The sequence below is a fragment of the Leguminivora glycinivorella genome, chromosome 11 (genome assembly GCF_023078275.1).
Source record: "Leguminivora glycinivorella isolate SPB_JAAS2020 chromosome 11, LegGlyc_1.1, whole genome shotgun sequence".
NCBI lineage: Eukaryota > Metazoa > Arthropoda > Insecta > Lepidoptera > Tortricidae > Leguminivora > Leguminivora glycinivorella.
This window is the reverse complement of record NC_062981.1, coordinates 19977499-20004151: the sequence shown is the minus strand read 5'-3', so window position 1 is coordinate 20004151 and position 26653 is coordinate 19977499. Positions and strand designations below refer to the sequence as shown.

The following is a 26653-nucleotide window of genomic DNA, read 5'->3' as shown; positions in this document are numbered from 1 at the left end:
TGGTTCCATAAGGCCCACTTGCACCAACCACTTAACTCAAGGTTAGTGGGCTGTCAACTGTCAAATTCCATATAAAATGGTGGGTTAACCCTCCAGTTTCGTTGGTGCAAGTGGCCCTAAGAGATTTACGCGTAGTGCTGAGACAAAGAGGGTGCGTGCAAAACAAAAAAGTTTTTTTTTTACACTTTTATCGTAAGATGTAACAAATCTTACCTTGTTTTGTTTGTCCTTCGACTTGCTACGTCCGGTGACCGCCTCGATCTTCCCTCGGATCATGTCCCACGTACCTGATAACGATAACGAGTCGATAAACAATCGATAGCTTATCTTATCGAGGCACTACTCTACTCTGGCGCCTTTGGCCCATATCTTTATCAACGAAGATGAAGAAATGAATAAAGTTTGATGTAATTTTGCTGACAAATGTGATAATGAACTAATTTGCTAATAACATAAAGGAACAACAAGGGAAGAGTTGTAACTAAATACATCAGTAAATGCAAGTTATTTGTAGTGACATCTAGCGTCATTCACGCGTCAAATAGCTTAAATTATCAGTACTCCTACTCGACACTAGGTGTCAACAGTGTCTCGTCTGCCAAAAATGTAATGTTAAAACAGTTTACAATTACTTAGAAGTAGAAGGAATTAAAAACAAAGTACTGCTTAACACTTTTTTTTTTATATTATAGGACATTCTTACACAGATTGACTGAGGCCCACGGTAAGCTCAAGAAGGCTTGTGTTGTGGGTACTCAGACAACGATATATATAATATACAAATACTTATATTTAAAAATATTTTAAGCGGGTTACTCACGTATTAAGTCGATATAGCGTTCGACATGTTTCGGTTCAATTTCGAGAACCTTTCTCAAGAGTAGCGACACCCCGCCTTTACATGTCGAGAGCGCGACGCATACCCAAGCAAGCGCCCGCAGTATGCGTCGCGCTCTCGACATGTAAAGGCGGGGTGTCGCTACTCTTGAGAAAGGTTAAGAGCGCTATGACAAAAAAAGGCGATATATTGTAAAATGTACAATATTTATCGGCAAAATTGTACACTTTACTCATACTAAAAGACGGTAAAAGTACTTGTTTCAGTTAGAAAATCTAATTAACTGTCGGTTCATTAAAAAACATATGGAAGAAAAAGCTGTTTCAATTAGTAATGATTTTTTTTCTGATGCTCGTTTAGGAAAAACCGCGCGAAGCACAGATTTCGGAGCTCTTATTATGTACAATTTGATAAGCTCACTCTCATAAATGTGGTAAATTTAAATTCCTAATATCTTGTACTTTAGGACCATTAAACAATATTTATCATTTAATCCTTTGAAATTGAGAAATTGAAAGTAAAACGAACTCAATTTTGTCTTGAAAATACATCGAAACAAGTGATCATTTCTCCGAAAATCTACATGTTATCGAAGCTATTTTAGTATATAAATAATCTGCACAATGTGCTTAAATTGCTGTTATCCATTTGTCGTTATAATATTTTATCATGATTTTTTGCCAATTTTTTGAAAACTAGCCTTCCTGTCGCTATTTTACCGGCGACGGACGCCTGCGATTTTAGTGCCGCGCCGGAGCTCGAGGAGGTGAGACGTATGTTGCTTCGCTCTCCGAGTTTTCATCGCAAACGTCGAGAATATTTATCGTTGTGTGGGTCGGACGCCTTGTTTATACACGGGCTATCCTCGCATTGTGTGTGTGTAAACAGCGACCAACGAATTTGATCCTAGATCCGTAAATATTTGCTTTTGTAATATTTTGTTATGTTTGAATGTTAAAGTATTACATCGTTATGATGATAAATATGCGAAAATTACAATACGGTCAAGATGATAAGACACATCAAGATGGTACTCGGGATCTGATGATGGAGCCAGAAGGTGGTCACCAGTACCAGTGAACCATGTAAGTAAACGACTTCGTGTTTAGGCTCGTTGGGTTCGTCTCAACAAGACCTTTGACAAGAGGTGGTACTCAGGCTCTGATGATGGAGCCAGATGGTGGTCACCAGTACCAATGAACCATATGACTAAACCACTTCGTATTTAGGCTCAATGGGATCGTCTCAATAAGACCTTTGACAAGAGGTGGTACTCGGGATCTGATGATGGAGCCAGAAGGTGGTCACCAGTACCAGTGAACCATGTAAGTAAACGACTTCGTGTTTAGGCTCGTTGGGTTCGTCTCAACAAGACCTTTGACAAGAGGTGGTACTCAGGGTCTGATGATGGAGACAGATGGTTGTCACCAGTACTAATGAACCATATGACTAAACCACTTTGTGTTTAGCCTTATTGGGTTCATCTCAATAAGACCTTTAACAAGAGGTGGTACTCAGGGTCTGATGATGGGACCAGATGGTGGTCACCAGTACCAATGAACCATGGAACTAAACCACTTCGTATGTAGGCTCATTGAAATCGTCTCAACAAGACCGTCGACAAGAGGTGGTACTCAGGGTCTGATGATGGAGACAGATGGTGGTTACCAGTACCAATGAACCATATGACTAAACCACATCGTCTTTAGGCTCATTGGGATCGTCTCAATAAGACCTTTGACAAGAGGTGGTACTCAGGGTCTGATGATGGAGCCAGATGGTGGTCACCAGTATCAGTGATCCATGTAACTAAACCATTTAGTAATCAGGCTCATTGGGTTCTTACTTCTTCTTAATAAGACCTTTGACAAGAGGTGGTACTGAGGGTCTGATGTTGGAGCCAGATGGTGGTCACCGGTACCAATAAACCCATGTAACTGAACCACTTCGTTTTTTTATGTTATTCAAATATGCGAGTTGATTTTTGGTGACCACAATCTCTCTCCATCATCAGACCCTGAGTAACACCTTGAAGTAATTAGAATTATATTTAACTTATTTTATCATCATATTAATATATACTTTACTCTAATACTTATCATATAACAAAAGCAAACATCTGGGATGGGATCTACTTAAATATGATCACAGTTTATAATTATTACTTTAAATTTTTAAATAAATTTTAACGTAATTAATATTATTTTGCGCTATATTCTAGTCTTTTCGTACAAAATAATGTTTATTAGAAATCAAAAGTTTATATCGAGATAGTAGATTATGGTTGTTATCAAAATTCCATAGGAAGGATCAAGATTGTTTTGTCCATTATTGTAGTGCGAGCGAGTGATAAGACGTGCTAGAAAGGGTCGGCATATTGGGCTCGCGCGGCGGGTAAAATACCTAATTTCGCCCGACGCCGAAATGTTATAACGCTCTTAACATTCATACTAATGAGCGATTTTCGGTCGGCTAGCTAGAACCTAAGTGCATTTTCACATTATCCGATCCGATATCGGATGTAGGAAGGATTTCAAAGGCAAAAATCAAAGATGCTTAAATAGATATCGGTCCGACATCACCGATAATGTGATAGCGCACTAAGGTGAAAACACATCCGCGATGATTATGTTCCTTGATAAAATTGCTAGTTTTTATAATACACCAACCTCTCTCCTGGTGTATTTTGCCCTGGCTTCCAGCCGCCACATGGTACACGTACCGACGGTCAAAATCCGGGACGCCGTGCTCTATGTGGACCTGAATCAATAGGAAAGACTTTTATTAGAAATTCACAGATTACGATTTGTTAACCATACTAAAATAAAATAAGATACTAGCCTATTCTATTGAAAAAAGTTGTAATTACCTTAGAATCGGAAGGTGGGTGCAGAAATGGGGACCAGTCTTCAGTCTGCGAGCAAAGGCTTAGCATCTTGCCTTCACTGGAGTCAAACAGTGATAACCTGGAAAAAAAGTTAGAATCAGGCCGATAGCAGCATATTAGCACAGTATAATAAAGAGTATTATCGTACAGTATGGCCACTCCCGCTCCCCGCTGAAAGAGCCCCCCACCCGCTCTCGATTACCTCACAGTTACCGCCTGTCAAAATCGCGAACAGTCACTCTGTCATATCTCACTCATACAAGCATGGTACGCGTTCACCTACACGAGCTTAGAATGTGTGCTAGGAACGCGCCTCTTTCATATATTTGATCGCCAGTGTCCGGTATGTGATATTAAATAGCCTTCTCTTGTATCTATAGGAAATATTACGGCAATACTTGCAGCCAGAGTGCAGCACTAACACTCATACTAAACCTTATACAGCTTTTATTAAATTTAAAGTAACTTAGACAGTTTTTTTTAATTCGTTTTCACTATGACACTGGCATATTAATACCGTTAATTTACTGAGGATAGGCCCTCGGGAACAGCATTCAACGTGTTGTTAAGCAACACCCTACCACCAATAGAACCCTAAAATTGATATAAAAAGAGTATCTTCTTTAAATAAAATAGTTGACACACTTGTAACATCTCTAAGCCTGTGCGTTTCGCGAGACAGACACAAGAAGATTGAGATGAATTGTGAAAACACTGAAATATTTACTGCCATTGTGATATGCAATGACGTAAATTAAAAAATGCGTAAACAAATTGACGTAAATATTGCCATACAAGCATGTTATGGGTCAATCAGCGGCAAGAGTGACATTAGTCACGATTTTATGGCAGGTTTCATTTATTCACGATGCAAGTTCATATGATAATCGGAGAGTGCAGCCAAGCTGAAGCATTCCAAATATTCGAACTTGGAACCGGTGTATGACTTTGTCCCGGTTGCGGTAGAAACCGGTGGCCCCTGGTGTACTGAGGCGAAAACTTTTATTAAAAGCCTGGGGCTGCGGTTAAGAGAGCGAGGTGCGGGCACAGAATTACAGTTAAACCAGAATGAGTAGTTAGGTCAAAGTGTGTCCACATGAGAGGTCATTGTTTGGGCTGGTGTCCCTCTGTAGTAAGGCGGCGGAATTGAAAAAAGTCGTCTAGTTTTGAAGTTGATGTGACTGGAGAGTATACTGCTGACAAGTGGTATCGTTGTGATCGGTAGACTTTACTGAGTACGAAATAATGACTTGTCGCATTCTCAGACTGTGGGGGGGTTAACTATGACGTCACAACGATCGCGGTCCCGGGTTTCAATTTTTTGCCAATTTGTCTAGAACCACTTATCCAATTTTGAAAAATGAGGTGTTGATTGAAAGCGTATAACATGCTGATTAAGATTTCTTATATGTGAAAAGTATAGTTTTGTTAGTTATTTTTTAATTAACAATAATGCAAAAAATACTTTTTTTTTACTCTATTTTTTGATTTTTGTGACTCAAAAAGGCAATGAAAACGGCCACTTAGCTAAAAAATATGTTATATAAATCATTTAACTACATTATTAAGCTATCTGTTGCTTTTTAAATTTCTACGATCGGATAATAAATAAGCAAACTACAACCACATACCTGTAGGCGGGGAGTACCGCTTGACACGCGTTCCCATACATTCGGCGTCTACCAAATTACACCTCGCGCAAAATTCGTTTCAAGCAGATATACCTCTAATCTTATTCATCGTAACCTATCAATATTGGTATCATTTGAAAGTACAATTAAAGTACTTTAAGAAACAATGTCAATCATTTTCTTAAAATCAATAATCGCCAGTCTGCGGTGGTTACAAAGGAAAAAAGTGGGTATGCAATTTGACTGGTTTCCTAGGTTTGATACCCTAGACGAGTTTAAAAGGGGAGGTAAAGGTGACATATGGGTTGTTCTCTGGCCTAAAAGCTATACAGAGGGTCAGGGGAGAATAAAACTAGGGTTTAAGTTTAGTTTTAAGTTATTTTTTCTTTTATTTGTTGATTTTATTGTGTTTAATTTTTTTGTAATTTTATCAAGGTTTCTTTTGCTGAAAATTCCCTTTTTTATGAGAAATGTTATGAATTTCATAGCATTTTCCGATAGAGACTAAAATTAACTTTCAAATAATTTCTAGACAAATTGGCAAAAAATTGAACCCCGGGACCGCGATCTTTGTGACGTCATAGTTAACCCCCCCACAGTCTGAGAATGCGACAAGTCATTATTTCGTACTCAGTAAAGTCTACCGATCACAACGATACCACTTGTCAGCAGTATACTCTCCAGTCACATCAACTTTTTCCGAGACCCTCTCGCCGCTCTACTATCTGGCACTTACTGACAATGTCAACATTATTCAGTGACGTCATCACTGTCATACATTGGGGATACCAGTCAATTTTCAAAGTTACTACCAAATCTACTAATACCCATTTGAACATATTTTTTAATTATACAAATCTTTGATTTATTGGCATCAAAATAATTACATTATAATTATTTTCCAATTCTTTGAAATATATCGAAACCCTAGTTTGAATATAACACTAAAATAATATAAGAAGTTACAAAGTCAGGTAATACACAGATAAAAATACTACTACTATGGTAACCTCATTAACACTGGCCACACGTGCGAGAGGGACACCAGCCCAAACAATGCCCTCTCATGTGGACCGTTTTCGCTAGTCTGATACGATCACCTTTCTGTCTCAGTGATAAGGTTTAATTTAGTATGGTAAAAAATGTGATTCCACAATCTAGTTTAATAATTTTAAATCTATGGGTGGGGGTCCATGGGCTGGCTTATACCTGGTCCAGCAAATATCGTTGGCAGTGCAACGTGGTAATGCAGCCAGTATTTTTGGGACATTTGCACCGGGCATATGCCGTCTTGGGGATTAATGGGAGCGTGTAGGTATTGCTAGGGGTTTGGACAAAGCTTGTTGCGGATTTTATCATCATGTACTTTTGACGAAGCATGTGGTGGATTATTAGTGATATAGTTTGGACGAAGTTTGTTGCGGATGCTATTTTGTACCTACGCGTTTGACGAAGCCTGCGCTCGCTGTGGATTTGGATGATGGTTTGTATGTTATAGATATGAAATAAATTTATTTTGGTATCTATATCTAAATAAGTATTACTTTCTCAATATACACATAGATCCTTTCATTTGCAGCAGTAGTTCAAATAAACACTCAATGAAATCGTGACTCACGTTACTTTACGTGGGTTTACCCTTACGCGTTCGCCTACACGACTGTGCGTAGGGACGCGCTTCTTTCATATATTTGATCACCATTGTCCGAGGTGTGGCATAACGCTGCGTGGTGAAGTTGTAGTTTGCCTAAGTGCGTTTTCACATTATCCCATACATCAAAGCCGCCATCTCTGATTTTTGCTTTTGAAATCCTTCCGACATCCGATATCGGATCGGAAAATGTGAAAACGCCCTAAATGTATAACTTGCCTTGTCTGAGTGGAACAGGCCACTCCAGTGCTGCCACAAATGTTGCACGTTTTTATGAGGCTGGCTGAGTATTAGATGCATAGATTTAGAATTATTAAACTAGATTGTGGAATCACATTTTTTGCCATACTAAATTGAACCTTATCACTGAGATAGAAAGGTGATCGTATCGTATCGATCGTATCGTAGACTAGCGAAAACGGTCCACATGAGAGGGCATTGTTTGGGCTGGTGTCCCTCTCGCTCGTGTGGCCAGTGTTAATGAGGTTACCATAGTAGTAGTATTTTTATCTGTATATTACCTTACTTTATAACTTCTTATATTATTTTAGTGTTATATTCAAACTAGGGTTTCGATATATTTCAAAGAATTGGAAAATAATTATAATGACATTATTTTGATGCCAATAAATCAAAGATTTGTATAATTAAAAAATATGTTCAAATGGGTATTAGTAGATTTGGTAGTAACTTTGAAAATTGACTGGTATCCCCAATGTATGACAGTGATGACGTCACTGAATAATGTTGACATTGTCAGTAAGTGCGAGAGGGACACCAGCCCAAACAATGACCTCTCATGTGGACTCACTTTTTGACCTAACTACTCATTCTGGTTTAACTGTAATTCTGTGATTAGATGATAACCAAACTTACCTATTTGCGTCTAAGCAGCAGGGATAGAGCGGCCGCAACAGCGTAAGTGTCACAGTTTCGTATTGACACTCATTCAGGAGTGCCCACACTTCTGATACGCTCTTCATGCCTTCGAGCGATCTGTTGTTAATCTGTCAAAATAAAATATAAGACAATTTTAATACCTTTCATATATTATTAGACGTTGAACTTTCGTGAGATTAATTGTTATTAAATTTAAATATGTTGAATTTACGGATTTACATACTAACGGCCCGTGCCCGTGTGGTGACGGGTTAAGAATTTCACCACCCCCTTTCTTCCCGTGGGTGTCGTAGAAGTCGACTGTGGGATACGGGTTAAATTGTGACGTAGGCGAGAGGCTGGCAACCTGTTACTGCAATGTCACAATTTCAACCCCTTTTTGCCAAGAGTGGCACTGAAACTTGAGTAGTTCATGTGCTCTGCCTACCCCTTTATGGGATACAGGCGTGATTGTATGTATACTAACGGAATGTAACGGATGTGAACGGAGTGCAGCCCGCGAGCACGAATGCCTGATGATGGGTCTCCATATTACTCGAAACATGTCGCCAATCGCGATATATTAACGTGAGTAGATCCGTATTCTTAAATACCTGTCTTATTCATAACACTTCAAAATTTCAATAGCTATAAGCTTGTCGTCAGTCCCTTTAATGAGTGGTTTTTAACCCTCGACGCAAAAACAACGGGGTTTTCTAAGTTTGACGTGTCTGTCTGTGTGTGTGTTGTTGTGGCATCGTAGCTCCCGAACGGATGAACCGATTTAGATTTAGGTTTTTTTTGTTTGAAAGCTGAGTTAGTCGGGAGTGTTCTTTGCCATGTTTCATGAAAATCAGTCCACTACGTAGCGGTCGGGTTTTTTTTTTTTTTCAAAATTTAAATTAGAAAGGTATTTATGTGAATAGCATATAATTATTGTAGATTTTTTTAATTAATTTGTAGTCCAAAAGAGTATTCTTACTTACACTGACTATGCGATCCCCTACGAAGATGTTGTCGTCTTTTGCGATGGCGCTGCCCGGAGATATCTTACTGATGAAAATACCTGTTGCAAACAAACAAAATGTAAAAATAGTGCAACGTACATACATTGTGCAACATGGAGCGGAATTTAAATATTGCACAGGCATAGGGTTGTAAATAGAAAAAAAAACCAAATTTTTTTTTTTTCAGAATTATGAAAAAAAACCGAGCACCATGGTTTTTTTTCTAAATATGGTTTTTTTTTTCAGATGAACAAATAATACGACAATAACGGTTTTTCGTGAGTTGTAACGTGTTTCGATAACAATAACGTACATTTTAATTCAATTAACATTCAGTATACAAACGTTTATTGGGGAATCCCCGATGCTGCGTGTAGCGTGGAGAGGCGGTGGTGTTGCCAACAGTAAATAGTGATAACTACCAACTACAGATTTCGTAAATGTTACTTTTATAAGACCAGAAATTAAAGTTATTTGACTAAATTCGTTTAATAGTTAACATTAAGTCTAAAAAACCGTATAAAAGTATTAACTACTTTGCAAATTTTGAGATTTCATACTTTAGAAAAAAAAACATACTCCAGAAAAACACCTGTTTTTTTTCACGGTTTTTTTTTTCATGTGTTTTTTTTCAAGCCAGAAAAAAAACCGTTTTTTTGCAACCCTACACAGGCAGTTAAAACGCGACAGCTTGCCGGAGTGATTTCAAGACTTGAGTTTGCAATCTTATGTCCCGAAACGATGCGATTCTGCGCATGGTAGCTCTTAAAGTTGCCTACTATTCAGTCCGGTACTCTCTGCAGAGTATTCGACGCTCCGTAGTGTCTTACCGTGTGTACTGACTTACCATGCTGTAGGCACACTTCGGACACTGGCGATCAAATATCGTCACTACTTTTAAAAAATCTCGTATCTCACGCTGTTTCTCAAAGTTAAAACGCAGTAAGTCTATATGCATTCCATACATACTTACTACAATTTTCTTTTCATTGACAGACGAAGACACAAGTTTTATTAAAAGTAGTGACGATATATTGAAAGAGGCGCATTCCTAGCACACAGTCTTAGCTCGTGTAGGTGAAAGCGTACTATGCTTGTATGAGTGAAATATGACAGGTCGACTGGTCGCGTTTTTCGACAGGCGGTAACTGTGAGGTAACCGAGAGGGGGTGGGCGACTCTTTCAGCGGGGAGCGGGAGTGGCCATACTGTACGATAGTACTCTTTATAATACTGTGCTGTAGGTGCAAGGCTGGTACATATTAGATAATCGTAACGGGCGGTGTAAGCGATGAGATGTAGCTGTTTAACTCCGCGCATGATTACGGCTCTTACTGCCACCTACTGTGCCAGTACTCTGAAGAGTAAGTATACAAGGCTAGCAGTGTCACTAGTCAATGATGACGTCACTACTCACCATGTTGTAGGTGTAACGCGCTGGTGTCAGCCAATCGTAGAGGGCGGTGTAGTCGTCTCGCGGTGGCTCGCTGCAAGCGGAGCTGTGCGACGCCGCGCATGGTGGCAGCTCTCAAGGCCGCCGCGCATGCGCCGGCGCGGGCCCAGCCGGCGGAACCTCCTCCTATAACGCGATCTAACACTCTGAAAGGTAAGAATACTTCTATATTCACATATTTAACATAATCTCATTGGCCGAGAAGCTCTTGAATAGCTAATGTATTTGAATTAAAACCGAAATAAATTACACATATAAAAGAAAATTGCCTGTGTGATGACGGGTTAAGAATTTCATCACCCCCTTTCTTCCCGTGGGTGTCGTAGAAGGCGACTATGGGATATGGGTTAAATTGCGGCGTAGGCGAGAGGCTGGCAACCTGTCACTGCAATGCCACAGTTTCGTTTTTTTTTTCAACCCCTTATTTGCCAAGAGTGGCACCGAAGCTTTAGTGGTTTCATGTGCTCTGCCTACCCCTTTATGGGATACAGGCGTGATTGTATGTATGTATGTATGTATAAAAGAAAAAGTGACCAAGGCCTGGTCATGCCAAGGCAAGGCAAGGCAAGGCCTGGTGCCAGAGGCTGGATTCGAACCAGCATACTCTGCAATCGCGGCAGATACCTGTTTCCGCTCGGCTACCTAGGTCACAGTTGCTGAGGTCGAAATTATCTCTCATATAAGTAATCTACTATACAAGGACAAGTAGCGCCCTCTGAAGTATTTAAAAGTACATATTTGAATACAAACTATGGACTCAGGACACATGTAAGAGCTTCAATTGTTTGACATGCACGTCGCACGCCCGCCCTCTGCACGCCCAATATGAGAGTGTAACGGCTCAGCCACGACATTGGTCTAAGCGCGGCAGCGGTGAGCGGCGGCCATACATTGGAACGAGACACAGCGATGGGACTTTTCATTCGCACGTATGGCTGCCGCTCACCGCTGTCGCGCTTAGACCAATGTCGTGGCTGGGCCTAAAGGCCTGAATTGGCCTTATACTATGTCAGACAGGAATGAATGCACGACACCTTGCCTAGTGTTACAGTATGCTTATTACCAAAGACATATATAACTCCGTATAGACAGCTACAGTCTAAGAAAAAAAAAACGTACCTTAGAACCATATAGAAATAGGTACGATGGCCTAGGTGGCGATGCACGTTTGGGCGACGCTCGGCTAGATGGCGCCAATGTTAATATTTGACATTTTAACACATATCAAGCTAAGAATACATACATACAATCACGCCTAGGGTTGCCAACTTTTTTTTAGGGAAATATAGTATTTTAGAAAATTCCATCTAAAAAATATAGTACACCGAAATAAAATATAGTACGGTACACATAATTGAAACCAAGTCGTAGAGATCGTTCTTTCTGTCCACTCTAAGATGCTCCATTCGGTTTTCATCGATTTTTGACCAGTTTTGTGTTGCATTGGTTCTCTTATTTAAGTATCGTCGAAAGTTGTATGGCCGAATATCCCTTCCCAACTCACGTTTCGCGGAATTTTATTCCGCCGAATGTTCATTTCCCAATTTATTGTTTTATTTGCCAAGCTCACATTTACATTTGGCCAAGACACACTTAACATTTACACACATGTACACCAACTTAACATTTGGCCTTTTTTAAAAAAGCAAACTTTCATGTTTTCGAATGTTTTACCTAGCGTAATATATAACTAGTTGTTTATTGTATGTAATGTACCAAATGTTTTAATGAACACCAACAATATATATGGCGTATTTTGAAAAATATAGAATATTGAGTCTTCTATCACTTTCTAAATTTATTGACAGGTATGCAATTTTTACTTACGTACCTACCTATTAATATTCTTTTAATTTCAATAGTTAATACCTACTTACTTTTCTTACAAGACCCATATTTAAAAAAAAGAATACCCATATTATAAGTACTTATATTTTTAATGAAATTTGTATAACACGTTCGCTGCGGCAAGCCAAAACCTTAACCCAAAATCTAGTGCGTTACGAGGCCCAATCCGCCCCGTAATAGTTTACATCGTAGTGCGTTACCGGTATAAAAGTGCCCCGTATGCCTAAGTCTGTTAAAAGTGCTGTAAGTTCCCGAAATATTGGATTTTCCAATATTTTTTTCGACTAACTGTAAGAATATGAAATTTCCTACGTCTCATTATCCCCGCACGTGGATACGATAAAAACTCAGAAAATTATATAGAAAAGAAAATACGGGGTTATTTTATCCCCGTATCGCACTAAAATTGAAAAAATACGGGGTTTAGTACACCCCGTAACGCATGTAATGTATTAAGGTCGATAAATTAGTAGTGATGGGAAATAAAAAAATCGATGTATATGCTGTTTTAATAAAAAAATTACACATCAAAAATATGATACTTCGCACTCTTGTATTTTTGTAAAAGTAGTTAATATAATTAAGTAACAAAGATAAATAAAATAAGATAAACCACCACCGTTTTTACATATTAAAAACATATATTTAATTACCTGCCTGCAATTAGATGTCAATTTGTGGTGAGTTTGACGTTTATTGTGTGGGATAACCTTTGTTTTTGGAATATAGTAGTTCTAACGTGTGGTTCGAGCGCTTCATTTTTAATTTGCCGATAGCAAGTATTTCAGTAAGCACTGCACTAGCGATACTATGCCCACAACCCCGTACGGGCCAGCAAATTCTTTTACGGGGCTCACGGAGACCCGTATCGCACTAGAAGGTAATTTTTGTCCCCTGGTCGGTACGGGGTTCCTGAGACCCCGTATATAATTAATATATGAATAAATAATACTTTTGAACAGAAATCCAAATGTATATTTGTCATTTTCGTAGTTGTAAAAATGACCAAAATACAGCTTCCGCACCAGCGGAGTGAACACGATTTTTCTCACCCGCACTGAGTGATGACAGCGTACGGGGTTCAAAAACCCCCGTAACGCAGTGAACGTGATAAACATGCAAAAGCGATTTTAATTTTAAACTAATTAGGGCAAAAATTTTGACCAAAGAATCAGTTTCGGTCCTAAAATAGTTCAACTTTGATGCTATCACTAATATATCACAGAATCAATGAGCTGTGAAGTAGGTACCTAATTATGGGATGCTAGTTTGTTTAAAGACGATTCTGTTAATATGATATGCTTTAGACTCTATCGTAATATTCATAATACCAATGGCTTCAAATTGAAGCTCATCGGAGTAGAGAATCCCCTTCAGAAATGTCGTTATTTAGTTAATATATCATGGAAAAAATACAAATGTTTGCAAACAACGGCGGCTTTAATACGTAACTGCAATATTTTCAGGTCAAAACGAAGTAATGAAATGTACAGTGAAGGTTAAATATGAATAAAAGCGCGAGCGGAGCGAGCGCGATATTTTTTTCATTATCAAAACGCCGCTCCTGACGGTTTGACCCTAGTGTAAATTCGCCACTGGCATGGACCCCAAAAATATAGTACTTTTGCGTACTATATATGTTTCATATAGAATATAGTACGCTGGGCCAAAATATAGTACAGTACTATATTATATAGTACGGTTGGCAACCCTAATCACGCCTGTATCCCATAAAGGGGTAAGCAGAACACATGAAACTACTAAAGCTTCAGTGCCACTCTTGGCAAATAAGGGGTTGAAAGAAAACGAAACTGTGACATTGCAGTGACAGGTTGCCAGCCTCTCGCCTACGCCACAATTTAACCCATATCCCATAGTCGCCTTCTACGACACCCACGGGAAGAAAGGGGGTGGTGAAATTCTTAACCCGTCACCACACAGGCTAAGAATACGGGCCAAATTGTCAAAACTAAGGTTCAAAAGTGTTAAGCTTGTGTCGAAAGATGGCAGTCTATGCACTGTGATTACATATTCTACTTTGACAGTAACTCTCTATAATACTTGATCCTCTTTGTTATTACATATTTATTTTACTTACTTGATTTTCCCTTCAGCCACAGATCCCTTAGCAACGGCAGTGACATAAACGCTGGGGTCGTTGGGGAAATACGGTTCGTCTCTTCCCCCAGCCAATTCTACACCGAGTTCACCGTCGGCGTTGGGCCCGCTCAGTTCCACGTCAATTACTTCCCAATCTATATCCTGTGTTAAAATAACAACGATTAATGAGACCGGTAAAAACTTGTAGGCGAGTGGAACTTGACGCCAAGCGCGACGAGATAAAAAGCTCGACCACCTGCGGTCATCCATACTTATTATTACAAATGGGAAAGTGTGTCTGTTTGTTTGTCCGTCTTTCACTAGGGGCAGCTCACTCCGCGATTCTATCGCCGCGCTACAAGTACATGTTGGTGGCCGCGAGTTCGCAGCCCATTCAGCGGTGACGACCTTCGCGCGGCGCAATAAAATTCCGTTTCCGGTCCGTTTGTTAATGTAGGTAAGAATTTAGAATGGCGGCATTTTGTGAACATCAAAGGAGTGAGCCTTCTGTACTTGTACTATTATATATTCAGTGCTTTCAAGGTAAAACGGAGCGACGAACCGACGTGATTTTTTAAGTGGAGATAGTTGAAGGGATGGAGAGTGACATAGGCTACTTTTTGTCTGTTTCCAAAGCCGCGGGCAAAAGCTAGTAGATAATAAAGAACACTATCGACTTGTCGTTGTTTCATTGAACATCACTTTACAAATCTTTTACCTGCACATGGTCGACGGCCGTCTCGCGATGGTCGCGGCGCGCGCGCTCGGCGTTGGCACCGCCGTGGCGCCGCGCGTCCGCCAGCTCGCCCACCATAGCATCTCTCTCCTGTTAATATAAAAACAAATATTATATCTGGCCTAGAGCGTAGTATCCCTGCCTGCTACGCCGCGGTCCCGGGTTCGAATCCCGGTAAGGGCATTTATTTGTGTGATGAACACAGACATTTGTTCCTGAGTTATGGATGCTCTCTACGTATATAAGTATTTGTATATTATATATATCGTTGCCTGAGTTCCTGCAACACGAGCCTTCTTGAGCTTACCGTGGGACTCAGTCAATCTGTGTAAGAATGTCCTATAATATTTATTTATAAATTTTTATTTTATCCTTCTGCTTCTTTACATCCTGTTACCCTCTGCTGGAGTGTAGAGTCGAATCATATTTCTCCATTGACTTTGGTCTTGGGCAGCTTGGGTAACCTTCTCCCACCCCATCCCTAACACCCTGAGCTCTTGCTGTACAGACGGCAAGTCGATTAAGGGGGACATGGTTTCCGCTTGCTGGGTGAGGGCCAGTTTGGATGGGTGTCAGATTTTCTGAGGATATGCCCAATCCAATGCCATTTCTGCTTCTGGATGTTGCCCAGTTATCCATACTAATATTATAAATGGGAAAGTGTGTGTGTCTGTTTCTTTGTCCGTCTTTCACGGCAAAATGGAGTGACGAAGTGACGTAATTTTCTTAAGAGGAGATAGTTGAAGGGATGGAGAGTGACATAGGCTTTTTGTCCCTTTATAACCCCCCATTTCCCTAAAATGGGTGTTGGAGGTTAGTATTCAACATTCCGCAATTTTCGAATTGAACTCGAGCGAAGCCGCGGGCAAAAGCTATTTCTCCATAAGTGAGCCTTTATGATCCAGTTAAGCCAAAAGATACGCAGGATTTGCCTCAAGCACTTGTTCACAAACACTTGTAGTTATAACATTAGGTCTTAAATAAATATTACAGGACATTCTTACACAGATTGACTTACATCGCTATAAACTTAGCTTAGTCTGATTATTGGTTCTAAATATTCGAAGTCTTAAAAGAACTATTTTCCTTCGTTTAAAACATTATGCTCACCTTTCGTAATCGGTTGCAGAGTGCTTTGACGCTCTCTCGCTCTTGCAGCAGTTTGTCTCGTTCGGAGAACGCCCAGTCGCGACGCCGTTTCGATACCTGGGTGAAACAATTCACTAAATAATTTTCAATAGGGATGACGACTACATCAAAAATGGCATTCTGTTCAGTCAGTTAGATCGTCCAAAAATACTGAACACATATTTTTCGCTTTATCTAATTAATGAAAAAATAGAAAGATAAAGTTCCGGAGTGGGGGCTTGTACTCGTCACTTTTGAGTAAAAATTGTACCTAGGCGTAACGTCACGCGAAACTTCAACGCACTGTACCGCCGTCATTTTTAGTTTACGAGAAAAAAGAAAAAATAAGTGTCCAATTATTTTTTTTAAATCTAACTGACGGACTAAATAGTTTTTTTTAGTCGTCTCGCCTATTATCAACATCGGCATCATCAATTTGGTTAAATTTGGATCCAAATTGCACTGTGACATCACTGAGTTTGCGATTCTGTAGATTTGGCTTCTGTAGATGCTACTTTTTATCTCGTTCGAATGTTAGCATGTCTTCGATAAAACTCAGACTTCATTGAAAAGCGGTTCCTTTGAATGACTTCTAGAGAGACTTATGGCCTCTCGCTAAGCGTCGTTAAGTTAATCGCTGCAGAAAGTGACCGGCTAGTCCCAGATTTTCTATTTTTTAAAACACTATAGGTAGTGGTCCACTATACACCTCGGCCTCGCACTGTGCGTCGTTGAGACCTTCTGAAACGCAATCACGCTGCTTTCTTAATCGCTACGGCTTGTTCTACTATGTCGTTAACTGGTCCAAACCTCCATCTAAAATAGGATTTTATAGATATACCTCGGCCTCGCGTTGTGCGTCGTTGAGATCTGCTACAGCTCGATCGAGCTGCTTCCTTAGCCGCTGCAGCTCCTGGTTGGCTTGTTCAAGGTTGTCCACGCGTTCTTTGTCGGCGCCATCGCCGGACATGCCCACTAGACCTGACAAAATACAGAAATGGTCAGTAAAAACATAGCTACAAAGAACCTTCAGACAGCCAGAAGAAGTAGCCTTAAGCACTGGTCCCACCGCGAGCTAGTAAGCTATGAGCTATCGGCTATAAAAACGAACATTAAAATTTTGAAAAAACCCCCGACCGCGATTTAGTAGACCGATTTTCATGAAACATGGCTAAGAACACTCCCGACTAACTCAGCTTTCAGACAAAAAAAACTAAATCCAAATCGGTTCATCCGTTCGGGAGCTACGATGCCATAGACAGACACACACACAGACAGACAGACAGACAGACAAACAGACAGACAGACAGACAGACACATCAAACTTATAGCACCCCGTCGTTTTTGCGTCGGGGGTTAAAAAGATAAGCACTCCCGTGCAAATAAAGAGACACAGCGACATTGATAGCTCACCGCTGGGCGAGTAACTATAAACATCGCCGTGTCTCTTTTATTTACACGGGAGCGATTATATCTTTTGTTCGTTTTTATAGCCGATTGCTCATAGTTTACTAAAGTAAAATTCATAATCCTACGGACTAAATTGACAAATGACTGATAGGGAAAATGATACCAGGAACAGCAAAATTTAAATAGGGAAGGGTATATGTCGATAACAATATATCGACAAGTTGTAAAGTACATACAACAGACAAGTTTAAATCAAGAATAAGTATATTAGTTTCAAATAAGAGGTACTCATTTTGGTTTGTTCTATGTATCTTCGAGGTAGTGGATGGATGCCATGCATTTTTACCCACTAGTTTTAAAACATAAAAAGGTTTCCGAGCCTGTAGGTAAAAAATAAAATACCATGTCCGACGATAATCAATTATCTGTCACGCTATGGCAAGTATGTCATAAATATCTATATAATTTTCGAATAATATTATTGCCGCTTTGAAATAAAAAAAATATCTCTAATTAGAGGTCTACAGACCTTTCGATCTGTCGAAATCACAGAAAAAGTTGGTATATTGATTAGCCGATCAAATTGCCAATTTCATTGTCCCGTCTGGGTGCACCTTAAATCTACGATGTAATCATAATTTTAATATTGATAAGAACAACACTGGCCAAACTGTGGCAACATTCGTTCACACTTACTTGTCAATTTGGTCCGTAGGTTTATGGATTTTACTTTAGCTCGCGGTGGGACCAGTAAGCTGTGAGCTATAGGCAGAAACGAACAAAACATAGTCGCTCCCGTGTAAATATAACCACAAAATTAAAATTTTGAAAAAACCCCCGACCCCGACATAGTAGACTGATTTTCATGAAACATGGCTAAGAACACTCCCGACTAACTCAGCTTTCAGACAAAAAAAACTAAATCTAAATCGGTTCATCCGTTCGGGAGCTACGATGCCACGGACAGACACACACACAGACAGACAGACGGACAGACATACACGTCAAACTTATAACACCCCGTCGTTTTAGCGTCGGGGGTTAAAAAGAGACACGATCATAGCTCCAGCGAGTCGCTGGGCGATGAACTATCGCTCGCTCTCTCATTTATTTACACGGGAGCGATTACCTTTTGTTCGTTTCGTGGGACCAGTAACGTACCTTAGCTGCTAACGTGATATTAATCGAGAAGTTTTTGACTGTTTGCACTGGTGTTTGCCAGTGGTGGGCATTGGTGTCATTTCATTTTACAAATCAAAGGAGTGTTCGAAAAACTTCCATGTTTGCGAAGTGTAATAATGTGTTTGCGTTTGATGGTATTTGACATTTGGTGTTTTGTTTGTGGCAAACACCAACAATGTGGAGCCGTTACTTAGTGCGTAAAATGTTTCTGAGAGTTATTTTCTTAATAATAAGTGTCTTACCTTGTAACTTGTCCAAGGAGGGATCATTGGAATGTTGCCCGTTAAGGAACCCGTCGGTACCCACACCGCTTGCGAGCCCCAAGTGGTGATACGCTGAGTTGTCTTGTCTGTCGATATAATGATTTATACAGTCACCAAAAAATAAAGTGGAGCTGCAAACAGTGCTAACTTACTCGCAAATAAGCACTTATTAGGAATTGGTAAATCTCGAGTGACATTAAAAAAATTTTCTACAATCAAAAACATATCTTAATTTGTGTACTTATAACTATTTATGGCCAGGGGCCGATTTTTGAATCTCGACCATTCGATTTCGTGAAATTCGTTCAATAATATCTCCACTTCTAGCGATTTAAATTCTACTAACAGAATCGAAAACGAGTGGTCATTGCCACTAGTTTTAAAATTACTAGCCGTCCTTTTTCAAAAATATTTATTTATTCACACTTTATTGCACAATTAAAAAAAAGTACAAATGGCGGACTTAATAGCATTACGTCGTTTTCCACAGACTTATGAAAGGCGAATTCGTGCGTTCGAAATTTAAAAATCGATCCCCAGGTGGCGTTCACACCCCTCAAATTTCGACTCTTTTTGATTGCCCAGCGGCTTAGGCACCTGTCGCATAGACAGAATTCAATGGATTCCTGCTTTAGATAGAAAATGCTTTTAGTCAAGGTCAGCATTGGAGAATTAGGGCCAGTTGCATCAACCACATTTAATTTTGACAGACACATCATCGTCACGCAGCAGACGTCTATGGAACTTCTCATACAATAATATTTAACGAATGCTTTAACGGCGACAGACGGTTTGTTGCAACCGGCCCTTAGTCTGAGGCGCTCCATCACGCCATTCTAAATTCAATTTTGTAATTTGTATGCGATTCTTTGGCGAAACAGACAAGGTGAAGCATATTTACCGGGACTTTCCTAGTGTGGAAGTGTTCTGTGGAGTCTTCAGGTCTGTGCACTCCTTGATGGCGCGGTCTCGGTCCACGAGGGCAGACTCGATCTCGCGACGAAGGCTCTCCGCCTGTAACAACCCAAACATTGTTATACTGTCCCATCCTGTCAAAGGGCTCATGATACTGGCCTGTCAGATAGAAGCAAAACGTGACAGTACCGAATAAGAGAGGCCCTGCGGGGATAGCACACTAATTGGAACTCCATGGCATCGGTGCGTCCCTATCTCACTTACAAATAGTGCGAAAAGGACGGCCTGACCTTAAATCGTTTATCACGCGACCATGCTGCCTGTACTGCGAGGTTAAGGCCCTTAGTACAGGAAATACTGTCAGTGAAAATTAGGCAGGCCAGGCGAAGACATTTGAAATTTTGTATAAGAAAATGGGGTGACACCAAAATATTGCCACTTTCTACTTTTTTGTTGGACTGTACGAGAATTATATGTGTCGATTAACCCTTAAATGCATGACCTTGACAAAGATTTATTCAAATTTGAATTTTGGCATGCTGTCAATAGAGTCAAAAATATATGAAAGAAAAAAAGAAACCTTTATTTTGCAAGAATGTAGGTACATAGTTACAAGATGTTAAAGATGATTAGGTAGTTTCCATTTACATTCAACCATTATTGGTGTGCAAAAATTCTGTCGCATTTCATACACAAAGTAAATAAATGTCAACATATTATTATAATAAACTAATTAATAGTACTGTCGGATATAAAATACAATTGAAAATTTAGACAAATGAAATTTAACCAAGTCAAAAGATCACTATACAATTCTAAATACATAACAATTTTCTACAATTTTCGATTTCAGTCAATATTTATAAATATATTTTAATATAATTAAATGTAGTTAATAATCACTTAGTCTAATAGGAATTCTTTTACACTATAAAAACACTTATTGATTAACCACTTAGTAAGTTCTTTTTTAAATTTGATTTCTGGTAATTCTTTGAAACTGTCCGGCAACTTATTATATTTTTTTATGCACACGCAGTAAGAGTTTTTCCTGTATATGTCTGTATGATGCATATACACATCACTATGCATTTAAGGGTTAACTTCAAACTTGGGTAAATCCAAGTTTGAAGTTAAGCGACACATTATGTCTGTATGTTCACAACATATATACGTTTACCCAAGTACTCGTAAGAAGACCAGTTGACGACACATGACGTCACACATACGTCACGCATCCCCGCGCCGCGTACCTACATTACGGCCCAGCCACGACATTGGTCTAAGCGCGACAGCGGTGAGCGGCAGCCATACGTGCGAATGAAAAGTCCCATCGCTGTGTCTCGCTTCAATGTATGGCCGCCGCTCACCGCTGTCGCGCTTAGACCAATGTCGTGGCTGAGCCGTTAGACTGCACCTTACAGCCGAAGCGGCTACACATATCTGTATAGATTCGTCAAATACCTAAAATACTTGTACCTAGTTATTAGGTTAATAAAAAGAAGATAGTAATATCCTGGAGTTCTTTATTCTTCACAAAGAGGATCGAGTATTATAGAGAGTTACTGTCAAAGTAAAATGTGTAATCACAGTGCATACACTGCCATCTCTCGACACAGGCTTAAAACTTTTGAACCTCAGTTTTGACAATTTGCCCCATATTCTTAGCTCGAGATGTGTTAAAATGTCAAATATTAATATTAGCGCCATCTAGCCGAGCGTCCCCCAAAGGTGTAACGCCATCAAAGGTTTTTTTCTTAGACTCTATCTGTCTATACGGAGTTATATATGTCTTTGATTCTTCATAAGAAAATCTTATATTGAGGAGTACATCGAACACTATAAGACCCAAGATAATAATATATTACCTGTAGAGCTTGTGCGCGCTGCTCTTCTCTCGAGAGCTGTAGTGCAGCTTCTAATGCTGCCACCCTCTTCATTGCCGCTTGAAGGTCGTCAGTCAGTTTCTCCATTTCTTTGTGGACTGTGTCTCTGTAACAAACAAGGTTTTGAGAGAGAGTCGCATACATTCGCAGGCTTGCCGGTGTTTGTTAACAAGTTTCGGCTTAGCAACACACCTCGGGACAATGACATGAAAGTGCCGCCAACCCGCTCTCGGTTACCTCACAGTTACCGCCTGTCAAAAACGAGACTAGTCGACCTGTCTCTCACTCATACAAGCATGGTACGCGTTCACCTACACGAGCTTAACCTGAGTTAAGACCAAGTTTTGAGACTATAGGTAAGAGCACAGTATAATAAAGAGTACTATCGTACAGTATGGCCACTCCCGCTCCCCGCTGAAAGTGCCGCCCACCCCCTCTCGGTTACCTCACAGTTACCGCCTGTCAAAAACGCGAACAGTCGACCTGTGATATTTCACTCATACAAGCATAGTACGCGTTCACCTACACGAGCTTAGACTGTGTGCTAGGAACGCGCCTCTTTCATATATTTGATCACCAGTGTCCGAGGTGTGGTAAGAGTGAGTGGAAAATATCTGCATCTCTTTCTTGCATATACTTCTGTTTCAAAACTTGCAGCAATAATTTGCACGTCTAAACTCAGCTTAACGGCTCAGCCACGACATTGGTCTAAGCGCGACAGCGGCGAGCGGCGGCCATACATTGAAGCGAGACACAGCGATGGGACTTTTCATTCGCACGTATGGCTACCGCTCGCCGCTGCCGCGCTTAGACCAATGTCGTGGCTGGGCCGTTAGACTGTGCGTAGCAAGGCGCCTCTTTCATATATTTGATCGCCATTGTCCGAGTTGTGACCGAACGGGGCTACGGCACGAGCTACGAATTTCCTTTTCGCACGTGTATCATACGACGTATTTTAGTTATTTTTTTTTTATTATGGACTGATCGGCGATTGACCCTAGTCACACCTGATGGGAAGTGAAGACAGAGTCTAAGATGGAGCTCACCGATTCAGTAATAGCCTATTCACTCTACGTTTAAAGAGACCGAGGTCGTATTTCTCTGGGAACACCGATGCTGGGAGCGCATTCCACTCCTTTGCAGTCCGCATTACAAAGGATGAAAGGATTGGCGAGGATTTTTAGTACATTGGCCCTCTGAAGTTTCGACCTAACAAAAAATTTACCACTTTGCGCACTAGTGCGGGTAAAAAGCACTATCTGTACTGAAAAAACTCTTATTTTACCGAATTGTAATTCATCATATTTAAAATTGCAAACGGGACTTAATCGCGTATTACTGTTTTAAACACCAACCTCCGACGTTTCAAGAACGGCATTGTCCCCGTGGTCTCGGAGCAGACTGGCTGAAGCTGACATCAACATCTTCTAGCTGTACGAGTTTTTCGAACTACCCGCACTTGGTCCTGACTACCCACTTGAACAGTTTGTGCACTAGGGATGTCACCTTGTCGACACACAACACTCACGATATTCGGTTTTTCAACCGGCGATATTTGTTTCTTCTTGCATTAAGAGCGCTTTCAAAAAATCCGCTTGCTCGCATTTCGACGCCGGCGGCGCTGGCGTGCGCCTGTGTGCAGACGCACACTATAACCAGAAGCATAACGATTGTAGCCTGCGGTACAGACATAGCGTGCGATCCTCTTCGAACCAACCTTACGTGCGGCTAGAGCGAAAGGGATAGCATTCATGGTCGGTACCGCCACGCCGTCAGTAGCGTTGCGGACTAACCATTATTGATACTTGCGTAAAAACACCACCATATATATTACATATTTGCATACATGATTTCGTGCATAAATACTTGACCTTTTAGTTTAATTATTAAACTTATCACAGTTTTTTTTATTAAAACGTGTGTAGCCTTGGAAGAAATAAATTAAAAAACTTTTATAATATAATAAATTGTGTATATAATATTGTCTTCTGTCACCGCGATAGTTACTCATGAAATAAATTTATGGAATCAGATTATATCGCGTATAATGAATATAATCCGTTTTCTTAGTTTTATTTCATTTTGTATATGATATGTTTTCTAGGTTCTTTTCGGTGAAGGAAAACATCGTGAGGAAACCGGACTTATTCCAATAAGGTCTAGTTTACCCTTTGGGTTGAAAGGTCAGATGGCAGTCGCTTTCGTAAAAACTAGTGCCTACGCCAAATCTTGGGATTAGTTGTCAAAGTGGACCGCAGGCTCCCATGAGCCGTGGCAAATGCCGGGATAACGCAAGGAAGATGATGATGTTTTCTAGGTACATATATATAATGGAACTAAGATCGGTTTTCTTTAATTTTAAGTAGTTTTTTTTTATATTTAAAATGTGTTTTTAGGGTTTCGTAGTCAACTAGTTTCGCCATGTCTGTCTGTCTGTCCCTCCGTCCGTCCGTCCGTCCGCGGATAATCTCAGTGACCGTTAGAACTAGAGAGCTGAAATTTGGTACCAATATGTATATCAGTCACGCCGACAAAGTGCAAAAATAAAAAGTGGAAAAAATGTTTTATTAGGGTACCCCCTACACGTAAAGTAGGGAGTGATTTTTTTTTCATTTCAACCCTAACGTATGATTTATTGTTGGATAGGTATTTAAAAATGAATTACTGAAATCGTTTTTTGATAATATTCATATTTTCGGGAATAATCGCTCCTAAAGGAAAAAAAAATGTGTCCCCCCCCTCTAACTTTTTAACCATATATTTAAAAAATATTTAAAAATCACAAAAGTAGAACTTTATAAACTTTCTAGGAAAACTGTTTTGAACTTGATAGGTTCTGTAGTTTTTGAAAAATATGGAAAACTACGGAAGAGCCGAGCGGCTATTTACCAACGCGGCTTTAAAAACCGGCCGAGAGCGTGTCGGGCCACGCTCAGTGTAGGCACTGAGCGTGACCCGACACGCTCTCGGCCGGTTTTTAAATATTATGTTGTTTTAATTGCATGGAGCACAGGAAGGTCCACATATAGGTATTAGTTTTTTGTAAGGAAATACAACTCTACGCTACGCCTACCTGCTTTAGTTGACTGTTGACACACTGAGACAGTGGATGCGCCAGAGTATAAAAGAGTGATTACCATCTCTTGTCAAAGATCTTGTTGAGACGAATCAAACGAACCCAAACACGAAGTGGTTTCAAGACCTGGTCGTGGAATACTCTTGACTACCTTCCAGCTTCATCATCAGATCCTGGGTACCATCTCTTGTCAAAGATCTTGTTGAGACGAATCAAACGAGCCCAAACACGAAATGGTTTCAAGACCTGGTTGATGAGAACTCATGACTACCTTCCGGCTTCATCATCAGATCCTGGGTACCATCACCTCTTGTCAAAGATCTTGTTGAGACGAACCAAACGAGCCCAAACACGGAGTGGTTTCAAGACCTGGTTGATGAATTCCCTTGACTACCTTCCAGCTTCATCATCAGATCCTGGGTACCATCTCTTGTCAAAGATCTTGTTGAGACGAACCAAACGAGCCCAAACACGAAATGGTTTCAAGACCTGGTTGATGAGAACTCATGACTACCTTCCGGCTTCATCATCAGATCCTGGGTACCATCACCTCTTGTCAAAGATCTTGTTGAGGTGAATCAAACGAGCCCAAACACGAAATGGTTTCAAGACCTGGTTGATGAGAACTCATGACTACCATCTGACTTCATCATCAGATCCTGAGTACCATCTATTGTCAAAGATTTTGTTGAGACGAGTCAGTAACCTAAAATGATATTCAATAATAAATAATACTTACTAAAAATATTAGTCAAGTTAATTAGTTAGTTACCAAAGTCGTCAACCCAAGGATCAAAGTTTTCGGTCGCAGTATACATGCAACAGTACAGCCAAACACGCACACAAGTGCGGTTTTGGACACGGCGGGTGCCGCACACAATGACAAAATAACTTCGCGATCGTCGAGCCGCGTGCGGAGCGGACTAACATACGTCCTGCCTCTACAAGCTCTGCCGCGGTACTGACATCGCAAGCGCGCGTAACCGGTAATAAGGAGGCATTTTTAAAAAATCGTCAAAAATATTAAATTGCAATTAATAGAAAACTTTTGCATAAAATCTGTTTGAGTAAGCGTTGCAGATTATTTTTATATTAAAACTACTTCAAAAACACGTAAGTTTTCGAAGAAATTGACACTTATTCTGAGGTGATTTCTGAAACAAATTGGATTCATCATATCCTCATTTACTCTATTCTAAAGCCTTATAACAAAGAAGTAGTCTCAGAAGATTGTAGTGCAGGATATACATAATACAAATTTACCACTTGAAGCATTCAAAACTATCCAAATTTTACAAATTAGACGGACTAAGTCAGCACTTTTCGCGGGTTTTCCTAAACATGCACCAGAAAAAAAAACATAATTAATTAAGTGAGTTAGTTTTTAAAAATCCAGTCTCACAACATGTAAGTTAAGAAGATGTCCTAATCGAATCCTGAACTTAATAAGTCTTTTAGATGACGGAAAGTGTAGCATTTTGCCGACTAAAACTATCAATTTTACATTATTACGACGTTTTCGTTGAATGCCCTCTTAAAATCAAATTCTGGTGTTACTTAATCACCTCGCTGTTTCCTTTTTTAGGGTTCCGTAGTCAACTAGGAACCCTTATAGTTTCACCATGTCCGTCCGTCCGTCAGTCCGCGGATAATCTCAGTAACCGTTAGCACTAGAAAGCTGAAATTTGGTACCAATATGTATATCAATCACGCCAACAAAGTGCAAAAATAAAAAATGGAAAAAAATGTTTTATTAGGGTACCC

The 26653-nt window shown here is 40.0% G+C and overlaps 1 protein-coding gene across 4 annotated transcripts in view; it reads right to left on the bottom strand.

The window, feature by feature from the left end:
* Positions 1–26653, bottom strand: part of LOC125230944 (disks large homolog 5) — a 61739-nt gene that overhangs the window by 15429 nt on the left and 19657 nt on the right. For all 4 annotated transcript variants that reach the window (XM_048136242.1, XM_048136244.1, XM_048136243.1 and 1 more), the window contains exons 9-21: positions 21796–21919; positions 19914–20026; positions 18992–19098; positions 16999–17138; positions 16140–16235; positions 15012–15119; positions 14292–14455; positions 10310–10491; positions 8873–8952; positions 7884–8014; positions 3708–3804; positions 3508–3598; positions 214–287 (exon numbers count right to left, since the gene is read on the bottom strand). In XM_048136242.1, coding sequence (XP_047992199.1) covers positions 214–287; positions 3508–3598; positions 3708–3804; positions 7884–8014; positions 8873–8952; positions 10310–10491; positions 14292–14455; positions 15012–15119; positions 16140–16235; positions 16999–17138; positions 18992–19098; positions 19914–20026; positions 21796–21919 — 1507 coding nt within the window. The remainder of the gene's footprint in view (positions 1–213; positions 288–3507; positions 3599–3707; positions 3805–7883; positions 8015–8872; positions 8953–10309; positions 10492–14291; positions 14456–15011; positions 15120–16139; positions 16236–16998; positions 17139–18991; positions 19099–19913; positions 20027–21795; positions 21920–26653) is intronic.